General features: G+C 35.2%; 1 protein-coding gene across 2 annotated transcripts in view; it reads right to left on the bottom strand.

Annotated features, from left to right (window-relative positions):
• Nucleotides 1-20,494, bottom strand: part of FOXN2 (forkhead box N2) — a 66,046-nt gene that overhangs the window by 8,168 nt on the left and 37,384 nt on the right. For both annotated transcript variants that reach the window (XM_042981342.1, XM_042981343.1), the window contains exons 3-4: nt 9,615-9,739; nt 7,093-7,157 (exon numbers count right to left, since the gene is read on the bottom strand). In XM_042981342.1, coding sequence (XP_042837276.1) covers nt 7,093-7,157; nt 9,615-9,739 — 190 coding nt within the window. The remainder of the gene's footprint in view (nt 1-7,092; nt 7,158-9,614; nt 9,740-20,494) is intronic.

Genomic DNA, 20,494 nt, shown 5'->3' with positions numbered 1-20,494 from the left:
AAAAATAATTATAGATATTCCATAAGAAAAATAGGCTTTAAAAGGTTGAGAAAATAAGCAGGTCTACTCCAGATAAAGTCATTATGCTCTCATATCTACTTTTCTACTGAAAGTTCCTCTCCATCTTGGTGATCTATTATTCTGAATAACTATAATTAAAGAAAAGTGAAATGATACAATCTAAACATGAAGAAAAAGTTAGAAAATATTTAGAAATTTTAAATTATAAAGGATGTTTAAAATAAGATTTGGATTTGAAACTTCCCATTTCTACCTCAAAGTCAGAAAACTTTTGTTAACCCAAAGTTTTCCATTTTATTTGTAATATCTAATTATAGAGTTATTCTAGATAATAAGGTCATAAAGGTATTGACTTGTCTTCTCCCCAACCTGACTATAAACTTAGTGAAGGCAGAAAAGGTTATTGTTATGGACTTTACCAAACAGACTTAGGTAAATCAGAAGATGGTTGTTACAAGGGAGCACACAATACTGTAGTTCTTTCCCCTTGAATAAACTGTGACTTTGTGAAACACAAGTCTCTATATGAACGCCTCCCCAGTTAGACTGCCAGCTTAAGGTAGGAACCCATCTTACCCTCCATGTTCCACAATGCCTGTAACAATAGTAGGTCCTTGATAAATGTGTAAATAATAAAGTATAAGACCTCTTTATCCTCCTTTCTTTAGATTAAGCTACTACCTACCACCAAATTACTAACTAACGATATCAATGGGCTTAGCATGCTCTAGGCATTAGTAACTCATCTCATTCTCCCAACTTTATAATGTGGGCACTATTAGTATATTTCCATCTTAAAAATGAAGAAAAAAAGAAAAAAGAAAAAGACACAGAGGGGTTCTAGGAATGACAAAGATGGGACGAACCTCAATAGTCTATTTCTAGAATCCAGGCCTTCAATCTGTACTCTATCATCAATCCTTAATACTTACTAAGTATCCATGACTAGAGTAGGATTCTGCAGAAATTTACAGAAGATACTGGAAATTCTCTATTCTGTTACTCACTCAATAAGTTGAGTGCCCTGTTATGAGCCAGACATCATTCCAGGTTGTGGGAACACAGCAAAAAAACAAAACAGGAAAATCCCTAACCTCTCAGAACACAAAGGAATAATTAAAACACAGTATGTCACAAGGTGATAAACACTAGGGAGAAAAATTAAGAGGAAAGGGAGATAGAGAGTGTTGAGAAAGGTGGTTGCAATTTTAAAAACAGAGGTTAGAGAAGGTCTCAACAAGAGGCAACAGTTGAGCAAAGATCTCCAGGAGATGAGAAAAAGAAGCCATTTAGATATCTGAGGGAAGAGTATTTCAAGACAGAAAAAACACTAAGTAAAAAAAAATTTTAATCAGTAATTCCCATATCATAGCCAAAAGGATAGCAAAACAAAGATCTCTCAATTCTCGTCTCTTAAAATGAGACCTGACTACAATTTGATAGAGCTCAGTATTCTAACATGTCCCTGAAGAAAAAAAAGTGCAGACTCTAGCCCATATTGTATCTCTGTGTGAACTGGAAAAAAGCAACTCTGCCTCCAGGTGAATGCTTCCCTGTATGAAGGCACACAGCTTGAAGACTGGAGTGTGGGTTGAATTTCAGACCCCACTTACTGTCTCAGCCAGATGTCCTTGGGCAGGGCACATCTTGAATGGCACTATGCAAAAGCCCTACAGAGAGATTCCTGCTACATGAAATAATTTTTCTTTTAATAAAAAAAAGGTCTATCTCATTTCCAATTTTATTAAAAAGAGGCGGGGAAGGGGGAGGTGGTGGTGAGGGAGAATCTAGCACTGAAATACATTATGATGAGGAAACAATTTCAGGACATTTATAATCTTATAAATGAACTACCTGTAAAATCTTATCAAAAAAAATTAGTGTATCTCTAGCTTAATCTCCCATAGTAAACTTCCATTAGAATTCAAGGAGTCATATTTCTGAAATATAATACCTAAAATAAAGAAAATTGATGAGGCTTATCCTGACAACATAAGAAAATTGCATTAACACCACATTTCTTTTCTCAGTTTCCAAATATTTAAAAATGATAACAAAACTAGGTATTATTTCTGTACAGTAGGACAGGAAATGTGTTCCTTAAATACATTTATTTCTTGTATAAATTACAGCCAAATTAATTTGAACTCTCCCACATGAAATTAACTTTATGAAACCAAAAACTTCTTTGCAAAAGGATTTTATCTGTATCTGATTTGCTTGGTTTAGAACATTTGTAAGTGTGCTTACCATAATGCCTTGCCAATTAATTCTGGAAAAAAAAGTCTAACTGCAAGAGAAACGACCCAAAACACTCAGTAATCAAGAATACCTGATTATCAATGATTTGTCCAAGGTACATTCTTGGAACAAAAACAACAAAAACACTTTACAAATTTTACAAAAACTTTACAATTTTAACTTGGAGTACCCAATCTGTTTTGCTATTAACATTAAACTGAAGACTTACTTATTGTCACAATTAAAAACACTTCACAATGTTACTTTTTCACCGACAATACTTCACACTATTTAAAAGGTAGCTCTGGGGCGCCTGGGTGGCGCAGTCAGTTAAGCGTCCGACTTCAGCCAGGTCACGATCTCGCGGTCCGTGAGTTCGAGCCCCGCGTCAGGCTCTGGGCTGATGGCTCGGAGCCTGGAGCCTGTTTCCGATTCTGTGTCTCCCTCTCTCTCTGCCCCTCCCCCGTTCATGCTCTGTCTCTCTCTGTCCCAAAAAATAAATAAAAAACCGTTGAAAAAAAATAAAAAATAAAAAAAAAAAATAAAAGGTAGCTCTGTGTTTTTAAAAAACATACTATTAGCTAGGTTATCTAACATGTCCAGTTCATAAAGAATAAAAATCTGGTGCTCCTATAAGGTCTTTTGTTTATATTTTCTGGCACTATTTAGATTAAGCAAATAATTAACTTCTAGTTGAAAGTCATTTGTCATTAGTCATGAGAGCTATCCAAATAGTGATTAAAAAAAAAAATAACAAAAACTTAGTTCAAAGTCTTATTATTTCTTTTTTCCTTCATAGTTCTGACTGGAGTTCAAAACCTGCTACTGATTTAACAACTGGTTCAAATAAATTTCCATCGTAAGTGTTAATTTGTATGTCCTGGCTTATATTTCATTAGGTTTGATGCTGGGAAATTATGAACGATCATTCAGAAAAAAATTAAAAGACACTAGGTTCAGCTATGTGAAAATGAGGGTTTTTGAGAGAGAGGGAGAGAGAGAATCCCAAGCAGACTCCACACCGCGAGTGCAGAGCCCAACATGGTGCTCAGACTCATGAACCAGGAGATCATGACCTGAGCTGAAACCAAGAGTCGGACGCTTAACCGACTGAGCCACCAACATGCCCCAAAGTGAGGGTTATAATACATTTCTGTTCTAACAGACTAACACATTTCTGTTATCTGATTCTCAATTCATTTGCTTAAGGAATGCTATGAGAACAAAAGAGGCAGAATTTAAATGTTTACAAGCTCAGTAATAACTATAAGGACTTATTGCCTCTATCAAAACTAATATACATATTTAAAGAGCATCCAGAGAAGTTGTCTCTTGTGATTCTTTAATAGAGGAGAGCAATTTTGATAAATTGCTGATACTTTAAGCTGCTTGGGCCACTGGTTTACTTTCATTTCTATTAAGATACAAATTATGCTGATTTGCAACCTTAAATTTGCCCTTAGATTTGCACTTAGCCCATAATATCATCAACTGCCTAAAGTTTGTATTTTCTTGTAGTATACTAGTGCTTAAGTAGAAATACTAAAACTTACTAACTAGAATGTGAGTTCCATTTTTGTCGTCTTTGTTCACTAATGTATCCTTGGTACCTAGTACATAAGTGTGCTCAATATTTAAGTGGATGAATTTATTCCAAACCCACACCAAACCAAAATACTGAGAAAAAAAGGTTTTGAGATCTCAGTATGAGATTCTTATGTCTCCTGCCCCGTTATACAATCCTGTAAACATAAATATTGGCACATAAAATTAGTCATTGAAAGGTGAGCAAGAGATACTTTAAACAAACTACTGCACCTACTCTGGATGACAGTGACTGTTTCTCAAATTCCTATGCCTAAATAAGTTCTTCTGTTGCTCTTACATATTTTAAAGGTAGCTATAATATAATTATTAGTAAAGATGATTCTATGAAGTGATAGATGAATATAATATTGGATTCTAATACTGGAACTCAATGACACCAAAGTGATCTTTACAAAACACAATACTGACAATGTTGCCTGATTCTTTAAAGCCCTTCAGCAGCAACTAAGGCACCTCATATATGGTAGGAGTGCAGGTTCTGAAATCAGAGTTTCTGAGTTCTTTGTATGCCATTTACTAGTCGTGTGGCCTTGAGAAAGTTTCTTACTCTCTTCAAACTTCAATCTCTGTATTTGTAAAAGGAAGTAACAATACCTCAGAGTTGGAAGGATTAAATGAGATGACACATTCAAAGCATCATAGTAAGGAACTCAGTGCTAACTAATGTTATAATTATAGGAAGGAGTTCAAACTCCTTACTCTAAGTAAGTTCTCCTTGATTTGGCTGATGCTTGCTTAAACTTCTTCATTTGCCTTGCCCATGCTAAGTGATCACATCTACAGCTACTGGACCAAGGCTATCCAATCCTCTTTTATACTCCTAGGCTTCAGCCAAACTCATTAGCCTGTGGTTCCCAGCAGATACCCTCCAACAAGGTCAAGTATTCCCCCAACTTTTCAGGTCTGGCTCAAGCACCACACTTTGTTTTCTAAGAGGCCTTTCCTAACCTACCTCTAAGCTTAATTTGCCACTCACTTCCTTTTTGTCCCAGTGTACTCTGCATAATTCTTATCAACCTTCTTCAATTAAACTGTATGGTTTTTCAGAGCAGGGCCTGGGTCTCTTTCAACTCTGCATATCTCAAAGCACCCATACATTGCTTGGCACCATGTGGGAATTCCACAATTACTTATAGAATAAACAGTTGAATGTTTAGTCCCTTTACCACTGTGTTTTTTCAAACTTTTCCCTAGAAATGATATCAAGATAGAAAAAAATGCAAATTTCCTCAACAGTCTATCAAACTACCCTAAAGCAACCTGATTTATATATGGATTTTCTCAAGTTTTTGTTTGGTCTTATGTTTTCCTCTTAAAACTCATAAGAACTGTACATTCTATTCCAGGACAGACCTGAATTTGTTTCAACCTAGAACACCAAGCACTCTTCCCACCAAGTCCATTATTACCAGGCCTAAGACTCACCAGTATAGAAATGGAGGGAAGTAAGCTGTTAGCAGCACTGAAGAGATGATGAACCATATGTATAAGTCGTTAGATGAAAGAGAAGTGCCTATGCTCCAGTTATGAAAAACTGGCTAAAACTAGCAAGAGAAAATTGTGGAAGTGTCTGCTCCCCAAAGGAAGAAGCAGAATTAGGATGGGATGGCATAAGAGCAAGAAGAGATTCTAAATAAACCCAGAATTCACAAAGAAAATGTTCTCAAAATTTGCATATGAACTGAGCTTGAAAGACTAAAGGTCAGAACTTATTGAGATAATAAAAAGATGCAGTTTTAGCAATGCCTACATGTAAAGAGAAAGCACATTTGTCCATGCAGGGAATGAGAAAACAGATACTTGCCTTATGTTAAGTCAGAACATTATCTGAAGCAAACATGTAACTTCCATGCAGAGTTCTCTTGAGCTTTTTCATACTCTTTCCCTTCCTTATTTTTACAGACCATCTTCACACTGCTTCCTAGGCTTGGTTTAGTGTAGTTCCAAAGAGCCAAAATGTGTCTGATACACAGAAGGGCTTTTGGTTTGAGGATTTCTGTTTTTGAATGTCATAGAAATGTCTCTAGGCCCCAAAGCAACAATGCTAGAAAACCTTATGTTAATACATCACTAATTTATAATATTAACTATGAGTAGAGGAAAAAACTACTACCTCAGAATTTTGATATACTTTTAAAAAGTCATCTACAAAATTTTGTAAGTTAACTTGTTACCTTCTTAAAGTTCTTTCCATTTAACCTATAAACAAAAAATTTTGAACTATATTCTAATCCAGGGGTTGGCAAACTTTTTCTGTAAAGGGTAATCAAATAAATAATTTAGGTTTTGCCAGCAAAGAGGAAAAACCAAGGATACAATACAGAGATCTCTGTGGCAACTATTTAACTCTGCTCTTGTGACAAATCTTCATATGCCTTGAAATATTATTTTTATTATTTTTCCATTATTTACAAATATAAACTCACAGGTTATACCAAAATAGGTGGTGGGCCAGATAGGGTGCAAAGGCCAAGGGCCCGAAGGCCAAAGGCCACCTCTTTTGAAGTCTAAGACAGACCTGAAAATACTGATAGTATGACTAAGAAACATTTTCTTTTTTTTTTTAAATGCTTATTTTTTGAGAGAGAAAGAGAGAGAGAGACAGAAAGGGAGGAGGGGAGAGGCAGAGAGAGAGGGAGACACAGGATCTGAAACAGGCTCTAGGCTCTGAGCTGTCAGCACAGAGCCCAACAGGGGATTCAAACCCACGGACCTTGAGATCATGACCTGATCCAAAGTCAGACACTTAATTGATGGAGACACTCAGGCACCCTGCAAAGTATTTTTGTATTTTCCTTCCTTCCTCCCTCCCTCCCTCCCTTCCTTTAATATGAAATTTATTGGCAAATTGGTTTCCATACAACATCCAGTGCTTATCCTATTTTCCTATTTTCAAGAAAAAATATACATAAAAGGAAATGAAAAAAAGAGAAATACAACAGTATACACAGTATGAGCCTAGCATTTGGAGAAAAAGTATGTGTGTATGTGTGTGCATGCATACATACATATCTACTCATATATAAGGGCAAAGAACCAAAGTAATTAAAACAAAATGTTGACAATAGAATAAAGAGTAAGTTTTAGTTTCTTTTTTATAAGTGTTTTTATTTTCCAAATCTTCTACAACAAGCATATAATATACTTTTATGGTTAGAAAAAAAAAAAATCCTTATTTTTGACCTGAGTTTTTCGGATTTAAAATAATGTTCTTTCACATACCTTTGAGGGTTCGCACCTGGTTCTGCTTGAGTACAGAGCTTAAGAAGTGAGGTGATAAAGAGCCACTGAAAAATAGAGATAAGACAAATATGCTTATAAAAATCTTTATTTCACTTTTTATAGAACTTAGTCACAAATACAACTAATTTATACAATAAAAAACACAAACTATTTTTACCTTGTTTTCTTTGCTAATACTATTCAGTTTAGGAAGAGTCTGCCAAAGCAGAAAGAGCATTAGATCCAAGATTAAATCACAACTATTTGGATGTTCTTAGGCAAAATAATTAATTTCTTAGTTTCTTCATCTGTAAAATAGGAATAATTAAACCTCCCACACAGGGTTGCTGTGATGATTAAATAATAATAATGCATTTAAAATGCCTGTAACAACAGATAATACATAATAGTTACTATTTGGTTTTGTATTGGATGCTTAAGTTTGATGATATTAATATAGGTGTTACTACAGAAATGAAAGCATTTATCAAAACAATGTTTAAATAGAACTGTATGGTTCCTGATTTTATTAATAAATATCAATATCAAACTAATCTTGCTATATTCATAAAAACACCAGCAGTTTGGGCTTTTTTAATTCCAAAAATTAAAGCATTTCGGGGACACACTATTCCTGTTCTTTGGAATTTGTGATAGCATAAAAAAATCTGTTTTGCTGGGGTGCCTGGGTGGCTCACTTGGTTAAGTGTCCAACTCCTGATTTTGGCTCAGGTCAAGATCTCACTGTTATGAGATTGAGCCCTACATTAGACTCTGCATGTAGCCTGCTTCTCTCTCTCTCTCTCTCTCTCTCTCTCTCTCTCTCTCTCTCTCTCTCTCTCTCCCTCTCTCAAAAAAAATATCTGTTTTGCTAAGTAAATTATAAGTGTATTTTCTACTCACAGTTTCACATACACTTTATTTCATTGTCTTCCTCAACTCACCAATTATGACATGAAAGGGCTAAACAAAGGCGTATCAGATGGAACCATCATTTTGCCAACAATGAAAAAGAAAATGTTTCTAAAAATATTAAGATAATGTTTTAAAGTAAAAAATTAGAATCTTTATGGTGTCATTTATGTATTTGTTTTTAAACCACAAATCATTTTTATTTAACATCTAAACATATGATAAAGCTAAAAAGTACAAACATGAAAATGCAACATATCAAAGGCACAGTAAAGTGGATATTTGATGGTAGAGTGTCAATTCTCTCATTTAATCTTTAATTAAAAAAAAAAGCAGAGCTAAATAACACACACAAATGACCAAAAGCAGAACTCACCATTAGTTTCCAAATTAATTTTTTTAACTAGTATACCTCATAAGCACCAACATTAACTAATAAAGAGAAGATACTAAGTCCCAAATAAGCACCAACATTAACTAATAAAGAAGATACCAAGTTCCAAACAAGGCTATAAACTCTGGTGACTTCTTTTCTAGGTTTCATTTCATACAGACAAACTACTCAATAATTCTTGTGACAATAATCCTTCTAATCTACTAGTATAGTAAATAAACTTAAAATCTCAATGAGTATATAAATATATTACTGATTGCAACTTTAGCCTTACTAATTTTTTTCTGTATTTTGGGTACAACAAGGTCTCTAAAAGTTAATTAATAATAGTTCAAGAAATTAAACATTGCATTAAATACTGATTAATTGTAACTTTCTCCCTCCTTTTGTATATATTTGAAATTTTCCATTTAGTCTTTTATTAAAAAGCTTTTAAAATTTTCCAAAAAAGAAATTAACCATTGTTAGGCTACCCTCAAAAGTAACAAAGTCTGGCATTTTCAATTCAAATGAATGTACATAATAGAATTAAAAAAAACAGATTCTTTAGGAAAAGGAAACAAAACCAGATTTGAGGTACCATTTTCAGCTTTGACTTAAATGGGAAAGCTATAAGATCAATAGGAGTCACTGAGTTTGAAAACAAAACCCAAGGAAATACATTACAATTATATTCACCAGCAAAAACGAAATGAATAAAAAAACTCAAAGCATTATTCGGCTTGTCAGACATTTTAAAATTTGAGACTCTGAACATAATTTTCAAAATATTAAATGTGGTGTGAAAGAAAACCAAACTTAAAATAGAAAAGAAATATAAATATACATATAAAACTGTTACAGTGACAAACAAATCACCTTACTTTAGAAAGTTTGTATATACTTTTAATTTGTCTTGTCTTTAGTATGCATTTGTATTGCAGACAATTAAAATAATTTAAACCTTTTGTACCTAGAATCATATTATAACTTTCTTTACATACCCAGTAGGGTGTATTTTCCAGAATTTATGTTCTTACCTATCAAATATCCTATTTCCTAATAACAAAAAGTTAGATATAAGTGAAAATGCCTTAGGCTAATGTCTTACCCCATATATTGGTCTCCATACAATAAAAAAAACCACACAGAAAACCTTACAACTTTGTTAAGTTTTTGTATCTCACACAATAAAATCTTATAAATCACCATTGACACTTTATGGAAGATCCTGTACCTTTGTGGAGATGCAGGAGGGGTGTAGAATGTTAATGCTGAGGAAAAAGGTTGCTTCTTCAGTGCCTGCATAAGGTTGGGTTTATATTCTGGATCAACACACCATAAGGAACCTTTCCCATTAACCTAAAATAAAATACACAAGAATTATTTACCTGGAATCTTTAAGACCTACACAATCAGTGCCTGGATGTTTTTACTAAATGTGTGGGGGCAAAAAACCCTACAGTACCTTTTGAGGAGAATGAAAAGGTTGAAATAAGCTTGCTATAAATGCATTGTGTGATTAAAAGCCCTAGAGGCAGATCTCCAGCTCTGCCATTTACCTGCTACGTGACCTTAGGAAAGTTAACCAACAACTCCCATCTCTCCAAGACACTCTCCATTCCTTCATTTGGAAGGTAGGGATGATAACACAACCTATTTTATAGGACTGTTATGGATTAAATTATGCATAAGGGGCAGTACACAGTGCCTGGCACAGAGAGCCACAGGACATGCCAATCACTTCATTGTCTGTGAGAATGGTACAACCCCAAGAAGTACAGTGAAGAGCACGAAGGACTATACAATGTGGTCCTCCACATGCTAAGATGTAACAAATGGAAGCCATTATAGGAAAAACAGAAAGAAAAGGAAAAATTAAGCTTTCTATGCAGCATCATTTCCCCAAAAGTAGTAAGAAGTATATCAAATGATACATCAAAAAATAATTCTCATTTTTAATGGTATTAACAGTAATATTTAAGTTAGCATTTAAAGTAAAATTTAGGGGCGCCTGGGTGGCTCAGTTGGTTAAGCATCTGACTTCAGCTCAGGTCATGAGCTCATGAGTTTGAGTGAGTTTGAGCCCCATGTCAGGCTCTGTGCTGGCAGCTCAGAGCCTGGAGCCTGGATTCTGTGTCTCCCTCTCTCTCTGCCCCTCCCTTGCTCGCACTCTGTCTTTTTCTCTTTCTCAAAAATAAACATAAAAAAATAAAGTAAAATTTAAATTTAAAATGCAAATGATTTAATGAAAAGCACAGTAGAAGCCTCAGGGTGGCAAATCAACAACTGAGGTATGGAAAAGACTCCTATAAAAGATAATGAAGAGGAAGGAAGCATTATTAGCCCTTAGAGGATTTAAGTTACAACCTTTGAGGGACTTTTAGATAATATGGCAATGAACATATGAACCCAGATGCCACTGAAATAATCAACAGAATCTAAAAATTATGTAATTTGTATGATTACTAGAAACTGAAGAAACCATAAACAAAAGTGCCTGCTAAATTTCAAATGGGAGCTGCCTGAAGGAAGGGCTTCAGTGATCCACAGTTGGCCCCATGTGAAGGACCAGCTTACAGGAAGGTAGGTGGACCTGATACCTGAAAAATCTCACTAATATTATCTAACATACAGAGATAAGGCTAGGCTATGGGATAATTCCTTCAAATAGGTTTGAAAAATACTGCATATTTTACTTCTCTCCTTCTTAGAAGGTCACACTACATATTAGCAGGTTAAGGGATCTAAATATTTCTGTCATTAAGCCAGTTTTATATGGTTTCCTAAAATTATCCAATACAGAACTTCCTTCTCTCAGGTAATATTTGAGGAAGCTTGTGTTCTGTGGAACACCTGTGAGAAAAATTGATGTAATTAGTGAATTTTTATAGAATACACTTTCCAAATATTAATGGAAAAAACTATAAACATTGATTAGGCCATGAAGAATAATAAATTTCCTTTTAAAGATCACAATTTTAGGAGCACCTGGGTGGCTAAGTGAGTTAAGTGTCTGATTCTTGATTTAGGCTCAGGTTATGATCTCACGTTTTGTGAGATGGAGCCCTGCATTGGGCTCTATGCTGATGGCATGGAGCCTGCTTGGGATTCTTTCTCCCTCTCTCTGTCCCTCCCCTGCCCATGTGCACTCTTTGTCTCAAAATAAATTGAAATATCTGAAACCAGCTTTTATCATATCTGGGGAGGGGGGTATTATTATAATGTTATATAATATAAATAATGAAAACAAAATTGATAAATTGATAACTAAAAATTAGGAAAATAAGGGAACTGACAAATCAAGAGAGTATTCTAAAAAACCATCAAAATATTATACATCCTAGTTGAGGTAGTCAAAGGAAATAAATGAAGGACTTTAGGAGCTGTGAGATCACCTGCTAACTCTTCCTTCAGGATAAATCTTTACTACTTCCTTTTTTTTAAATTTTTTTTTAATTTTCTTTTTTTTTTTTGAGACAGAGAGAGAGAGAGAGAGAGAGAGAGAGAGACAAAGCACAAGCGGAAGAGGGGCAGGAAGAGAGGGAGACACAATAAGAAGCAGGCTCTGTGCTATCAGCAGAGAGCCCGACACACGGCTCAAACCCACAAACTGTTGAGATCATGACCTGAGCCAAAGTTGGACACCCAACCAACTGAGCCATCGGCGCCCCTATCCTTTCCTATTTCCTTAGCTGAACATCCCTAACTGCACATCCTGAACAGTAGCTAGATGATAAATATATCCATACACATGTACCGCATCCACACATAGCCTTTACACAAAACTCCACAGCCATGCAAGAAGAAGATCCAAATTCAATCTCATCCCACTTCCCCAGAGCTAAACACTACTTGTACAGTGGTTAAGAGTGTAAGCCTTGGAACCATTTTGCCTCCTTTGGAATCCTGGTTTTGTCACTTAAGAGCTGTGTAATCTTCAGAAAAATGTCTATGTTCAAAATATAACTATATAAAACATAGTACCTATTTCAAGAATTACTGTATTGTAAGAGTTAATTCACATAAAGTGCTTAGAACACTGTCAGACAGTAAGTACTCATTAAACATTGGCTACTGCTATTGATATATGTTCATTTTCTTTGTAGTGTTTAAAAGTTTTTTTTAAATGTTTATTATTTTTGAGAGAGAGACACAGCGTGAGTAGGGGAGGGGCAGAGAGAGAGGGAGACACAGAATCCAAAGCAGACTCCAGGCTCTGAGCTGTCAGCACAGAGCGCAGTGCAGGGCTTGAACTCACAGACTGCAAGATCATGACCTGAGTGGTAGTTGGATGCTTAACCAACAGAGCCATCCAGACACCACTTTCTTTGTAGTTTTAAAAACTGTTCCCATTTCCTCTAGTCTAATAGCATGCAAGTTTGTTTTTCTGTTTCTATTCTACTAGATATTGGCATTAAATTTTAACAAATATTTTTGAAGATTTTTTTCTCTACAAGTGTTGAAAATCAACCATAAGGTATATAATCTTCTCTTCTCCCACCATGTGACGTTCAAAACTTCCTTAGAACTCATAAGATTAGTGAGTTTCAAACCGTTAAATTTTTTTTCATATTATACCTTTCTATTTCAAAAGCCGTTTGTTAAAATTTGAATTACACTTCATAATTAAATTAACAATTACTTGGACAACAATAAAATTTATGCGTGTTCTAGTCCCCTGTCTCCTTTTTGTTTATACAAAATCCTATATCATATAAGCTGTTATGATTGCTGAAGATTTTACATGATGAATTCCAGAGTGTTTCCATGTCCCAAATTCTTTGTCAAGATAATATTCTATTACTGAGGCTCTTTTATCTTCTGAACATCATGTCATAATTATTATAGTAGAATGGCATAATATAAGAACACTGTTCCACAGGTATAAATAGTAAGGTCTTAATCATTGCTTATTGATTGGCAATGTGATATTGGACAAAACATTTAATCTCTAAGAGTCAGTCGTCTTACTCATATTTTATTCATAAAATAAAAAACCAGGCCACTTTACTGAGTTGTGAGGAGATTCGAATAAGGTAATTTATATGTGACACAGAGCTGGAAAATAAGTGAATACTTATTTCTAGGGGTTATTCTGAAATTGGCATAAAGTAAGAGTTTATATGGTTTAGTAACAGTATATTCCTCTAAGAGGGAGTTAAAAAAATCAACAATAAGAACAAAAATCAATTAGTTCTGAGTAAGACAGTAAAGGTAGTAAAGAACAAGGAATAAACTAAATTTAGAAGGGAAAATAGCTCTTGTCTTAGAAAAACTATGCTGTGAGTGTTAGGCAGTTTTTAACATCCTAGCAACCCAGATGTATAGGAAAAGAAAAACCATGGGTGTCATATCATACTGTAATACAGAAAGAGACATACCATACTATTAGATGAAACTTTTCCTGGTCGTCAGCAGCAAAATACCACATGAACTATGTATTAAGTATTTGAAATCTTGATTTGTTTTTCAAAGGAAGTCAAATTTTATATATGTATTTTTGGATTAAGTGACGAAATTTCTTAAATATATTTTCAGTCACTTGGCCCAAATGATAAATATGTTTCAATGATAGGGAAATAAAACTTTAAAACATTAGCACCCACAACATCCTTTGCCCCAACCCACTTCAGTTTCATATAGAAAATATATGTCTGGATTATTTTTCATATATTGACTAAGACAATTATGTTAAGAATGTTAGTCATGTTCTATCTTGGTATTCCTGAGATTACACTCTTAGAAACTGTTTTGTTCAATAATCTACTTTTCAAATTCAATCGTGAGAATTACAAATTGTTTTGAACATAGCAGAATTGCTATTTCCTTGAAACAGTAAATTGGAAGAACTGGTACTGAAAACCTGCAGTTCAGGGCAGTTAAGTATCTTGAGTAAGGTCTCCAAATAACAGTCTGGTTTATGTTACCATGGCAGCATTTCCTTTCACTGGGTCTGTTCACAAACTATCAGTAACAAGAGATAAAACTATGTATTTGCTAACATTATGTTTTAAGATCTTCAGGAAAGAAAAATTTATTTTAAACTCTTACTTAAAAACCTTGCCCTCTTATTACTGTGCTTAGAAGACAGAACACAAATAATAGAGAGTTTCAGATGTTAAGTATTATTTTAAACTAAATTTGCCTATAACAAAATAAATCTTCTGTGCAATGGAAACAGGAAATGTGCATTCTCTCATTTACTATTTTGCATTGGGGAACTCTAAGGCATCTGGACTTACTTGTTAAAGAACCACTGAAGGTGCTGAAGACATAAGGAAAATACTAAGAAATGAACTTTAAAAAGATCTAAATGTTAGTTGTAATGAAGAGTTTGGGAGAAAAGGCAATGTTCACTATTTCTGAAATGTTTTTATGTACTTGCCCTGTGCATTTTAATAGACTCCCCTCAACTACCTTTTCTGTGGTTAAAAAAAAAAAATGAATTAAAAAGAATTAACTAATTAAAAAGGGCATTCATAACTCTTGTTTATAGCTTCTAGTATGAACTTTTATAGTGGTTGGCATGACTTCTTTCCTGGAATTCAGCTATTGAAGGGAGTCATCACTATGCAAATCTACAGACTAAAATTGTACTAAACCAGGCAAAATTTCTAACTTAATGTTTCCCAGCTAAAATTCCAGTTACAGTATTTTAGTTTGGCTTTATACAAATTTAGGAAAGTAGATATAAGACCTAGATATTTAAATATTTAAAACATGAAACCTAAACCCAAGCAAAAAAAAAATATATCACGTTTAACTTTTATAAATACTGAGGCAGATAAATACCAAGCCAAGATTTTTAGACCTCTCTATTGAGAGCAGTAACTACGGTATGGATGACAGTGAAGGAAAGCTAATCAGCAGCTATCCAGCTGGTTGGGTATCATTTCCACTTTGTAGTTTGACCCAGACCTTGCCATCTTGCTTTTTTTCTGAGATTATCATCTATAGATAAGAGATATTCATCAGAAAAGTGCTGTCAAGGTCGCCAAATTCAATTCCAACATTTACTGGAAGTAAGTATAATTTACTTGCCTTCTGCATATTACAAGAGAAACACAGTCATTTTGAAACACTAATTCAAGAAGTATTTCATACATAAAAAAAAAAAAAATCCACAAGCATTCCCAATCCTACTTGAATGTACCACACTTTCTGTCCAAATTTCAGACATTTAAGTAGGCTACTGATTTTTGAGAAGACCATCACCTGCCTTTCTCTCCTCTCACCCTGACCTCAGTTGTGACAGCTTGCTAATTTTTGTCCCAATATATTACAATTTCTCTATTTATCCTCATATTCTTTATTATCTCATAAGATGATTTATTTCTCTTTGTCACACTCTCCTTGTACTCTGTAATGCTCTTCCTTCTTTCTTTCTCTGAGCACTCAAAAATGTTCAGGTTAATTATGTAAATAACACACACATTTACAAATTATGGTCAAGAACAAGTCCCTTTTGATCACTACCACAAATCAAGCCACACTAGACATATTATTTTGCAACTTTTATTACAAACAATACCATAGTGAATATCATATACATCTCCTTGCATGCAAGTATGAATGTTACTCTAGGGAAGAAATCAGAATCTAATCCACTACATCAAAATATATGCACATTTCTCATTTTAATAATTGTAGTCAACTTGCCCACAAAAATGGTCATACTCATTTATACTCATATCAGTAGTGTGAAAATATTATTGTTTCCCCTATCCTTATCTATTTGATATTACCAAACGTTTAAAATTTTTGCATTCTAATGGGTATAAATTACTTTTGGGGTTATTTTAGTTTGTATGTCCCTGACAACTTGTAAGGATGAATATCTTTGCCTGCTTATTGACCATTTATATTTCCTCCTCTGTTAATTGCCTGTTCATATTCTTGTCAATTTTTCTATCAGTTTTTTTTCTTATTGAATTAGATGAGTTCGTTACACACAGTGGTGTGCTGTTCACTGTAAACCTCTCCCATCAACATCACATTTAATGACATAATACTGGTAGCTTGAAACTGGCCATGATGGAAATATTTATACCATGAAAATTTAGAGAACCTACATCCCCACCTACTCAATCCTTCAACATTTACCAGCACGCCATATTTTGAATCCTAATCTGTTGGCTGCTACTTGTATCAATCACATCTTAGCAATCATTTTCAAGTTTTTGCAACATTTGATATTGTTGCTCATTCACACTTAAACTTACCCTCCTTAGATTCCATTACAACACACTTTTCCTAGATTTTTCTATTGAAAATCATTGCTGCTGATGACTTCAAAACTTAGAGCTTCAATCCCACATTACCACTATTCCTGTACCATACTTCTAAGTCCTAGTAGACATTTCCCCTCTTATGTCCCACCATAAGTATAAACACAATAGGTCTAAAACTAGTAAATAATTAAGTGATACAATTCAAAATAAAATCTAACAATGCACGTTGGAATGAATATATCCAACATTTATAAAACTTTTAGTCATCTGAAAGGAAAGTTTGACTGAGAACTGGGGGAATTTGCCTCCAAGATGGCTCACTCACATGGCTGTTGGCAAGAGGCTGCTTAAATGTTCTTATGATATGGCAGCTGGCTTCCCCCACAGCTTGTTATCCAAGAGCGCAAGATGGAAGCCATAGTGGCATTTATGACCTAGCCTCAAAAGGCATGCTCCAGCATTTCCACAATATCCTTAGTTACACAACTCAGCCCTATTCATTATTGGCAGGAACTCTACAAGGGCATGAATACGGGAAGGTAGGGCTCATTTGGGGTTCTCTATGACAGAGATTGATCTTTTGAAATTACTGAAACTTTTTCAATGGCCTAACACATAGTTGGTCTTCATAAATATTCCATATGTAGATGTGTTAGATAGCAACATGTTACAAAAGATAACTAATACAACCTCCTTTAAGTTCACTGTAAGATGATGATGTGTCCCGATGTCTTGCTACTCATGGACTAATGGCACCAGGATCAACGGGGAACTAAGGGTACAAGACAAGTGAAAGAACTGAACTCTAAAGTATGACAGAGTCCTATGAGGAGAGATTGAACATATGCAATGTTTTATCTTTGGGAGAGCACAAATAAAGTGGTGGTCATAAAATAAGGTTAAAAAATAAAACTACTCAAATTTTAACAAATTCTTTTTTTTTTTTAAAAAACTTATTTTGAGAAAGAGAGAAAGAGACAGTGTGAGAGAGCAGGGGAGGGGAAGAGAGAGAGAGATAGAGAGAGAGAGAGAGACAGACAGACACCCAAGCAGGTTCTGTATGTACAGCATGGAGCCTGATGCAGGGCTTGATCTAATGAACTGTGATATCATGACCCAAGATGGATGCTTAACCAACTGAGCCATTCAGGCACCCCGATTTTAACAAATTCTTTTTGACAAGAGTTGGACGCTTAACCAACTGGGCCATTCAGGCACCCTGATTTTAACAAATTCTTAAAAGCCAAGAATGAGCTAGCAAGATAACTGAGCGTCCTGGGATACCTACTCGCCAGCATTTTTCTATGAGTCTCCATCCAGTGCTCCAGAGGAAGACTGGAGGCAGGGAGAAATACCCTTGGAGATGATGATGGGATGTGCAGAACATACTAAGGTTTAAGCCCGGAGCAAGAATATCAGGCAAAGCTCATCCATGTTCCAGGCCCTAAATGAGCACAAGATGAGATGAGGTGTTACTGTGGGACAGGCACAAAAACTGGACAAAACTCCACTATGAAGCCAAAGCTGCCTGCCACTAAGAGAGAGGCAAAACACCCTTTTCATCCCAGTCCCAGACAAAGGATGACTGCTGCTGGGAGAGAAATACAAAACTCAGCTATCCTCACACTTTACTGACACTAGGCAATGGCCATGTGTCATTAGGTAATGGGCAGGAAATCTGCTCATGCCCAGATGATACAAAGCAGAGATATACTTCCACTGAGAAAGGAAATGGTCACTCACTTATACCCAGGACCATCCACTGATAGTAGGCAGAGTTTATTTACCATGATAGGAATGAGCAGGAAATTGGCCTGAGCTCTGGAACAGTGCTATCCAATAGGACTTTCTACAGTGACAGAAATATCATATATCTGTACTGTCCAATATGCCAACCACTAGCCACATGTAGATAACTGGCTACTGATAAGTGTGGCCCTAGACTCTACTCTGAGTAGATGGGAGAGACTGTCTGCTCCCAGGGGAGGCAAGCAAAGTCCTACTTTTGAGACAGGTATAAGAGCCTGCTTAATACTAAAACTAGAACAGAAGAATCAAGAAACTCATGTTCCCATCCCAAAAGCCTCATACCAAGGAACAAGCAATTGTTATGGGAGGGAAAAGAGCACAGACAGAAATAACTAACTCTCCTCCTGCCCCCAAACGTATCACAAGCTGAAAGATGAAGGTAGAGCAAAAATGCTAAGGAACATCATCTAACACTCCAGGACTTTCACAAGCACAAAGTATTAGCAGTCCATTTCTACATGAATTTGAAGCCTGTGGTATTCTGAAGGTAATTATGACAACCACAAAACCCAAACCCAGCCCAATTATTTACAAAGATTGACCAACACCTGTTTCACACTAACAGACAAAAGTAGAGGCATGTCTATTTCTGAATAGAAATATTATTTGCCTCAGTCTCTACCATTCTTTTATAAATAATGTTTGACATTTAATCCAAAATTAGGAAACACACACAGAAACAGAGATAAAACACTCAACAAAACCAAACCCAGAGATGGATGAGATAATGAAATTATCAGACAGACACCATATCTATAATTAATATGTTTATGGATCTAGTGGGAAATTTTAGCATAAAGATGGAGACTAATTTTATTGTTATTTTTTAAATGCTTATTTATTTTTCAGATAGCACAAGAAGCATAGGGGGGGGAGAGAGAGAGAGAGAGAGAGAGAGAGAGAGAGAGAGAGAGAGAGAGAATCCCAAGCAGGCTCCATAGTATCAGTGCACAGTCCAACACAGAGCTCAAACTCATGAACTTTGAGATCACGACCTGAGCTAAAATCAAGTTGGCTGCTTAACTGACTGAGCCACCCAGGTGCTCCAAGATGGAGACTACTTTTAAAAAGGCAAATAGAAGGGGGCACCTGGGTGGCTCAGTCAGTTGGGCATCGGACTTTGGTTCAGGTCATGATCTCACAGTTCATGAGTTCAAGCTCCGCATTGGGCTCTGTGCCAACTGCTCAGAGCCCGGAGACTGCTTCGGATTCTGTGTCTCCCTTTCTCTCCACCCCTCCCCCACTTGTGCTGTCTCTTCCTCTCTGAAAAAAAAAAAAAAAAAAATTAAAAAAATTAAAAATAAAAAAATAATAAGGCAAATAGAAATGCTAGAAATGAAAAATATGCACAAGTCCTTTATCAGGCTTATCGACAGAATGAACACAACAGAGGGAAGACAGAATCTACAGAAAAATAAAAACTATCCAAACTGAAACAAAGAGAGAAAAGAGTAGGAACTGGGGCAAAGAAACCAAGAGGTAAGAAAGAGCAAATGGTCTAATATATTTTTACTTGGAAGCCCAGAAGTGGGAAGTGAGCCACAAGAAATATTTAGATATAATGAACAAAACTTTCATAAATTTAATAAATGACAGATCTGATAATGACAATATCCAATAACAAATCACAGATCCAAGAACCTTTGAAAAACCAAAGCAGGATACAAAAACAAAAACAAAAACAAAACAAAAACCACACCTAGGTGCATCATAGTCAAACAGTGATATAAAGAAAAAAGTCCTTGTGGGAGGGGAGATGGACTAAATGGGTAAGGGGTATTAAGGAATTTACTACTGAAATCATTGCTGCACCATGTGCTAACTAACTTGGATGTAAATTAAAAAAAAAAAAAAAAAAGAAAGAAAAGAAAAGAACTATTACAAAGGAACAAAGAATGGCAGCAGACTTCCCATCAGAAACTATATAAGCCAGAAGATAGGAGAGTAACATCTTTAGAGTACTTAAAGAAAACAAAAAAACAAACACACCTGTTAACCTAGAATACCCATCTTCCACAAAAAGATTTTTATAAATTCAATGCTATAAGAAATGTTAAATAAACTTCTCCAGGAA

This window comes from Panthera tigris, chromosome A3 (assembly GCF_018350195.1).
Source record: "Panthera tigris isolate Pti1 chromosome A3, P.tigris_Pti1_mat1.1, whole genome shotgun sequence".
In the NCBI taxonomy this organism is placed as follows: Eukaryota; Metazoa; Chordata; class Mammalia; order Carnivora; family Felidae; genus Panthera; species Panthera tigris.
The sequence above is the reverse complement of the archived record's forward strand: the minus strand, read 5'-3'. Positions and strand labels throughout refer to the sequence as shown.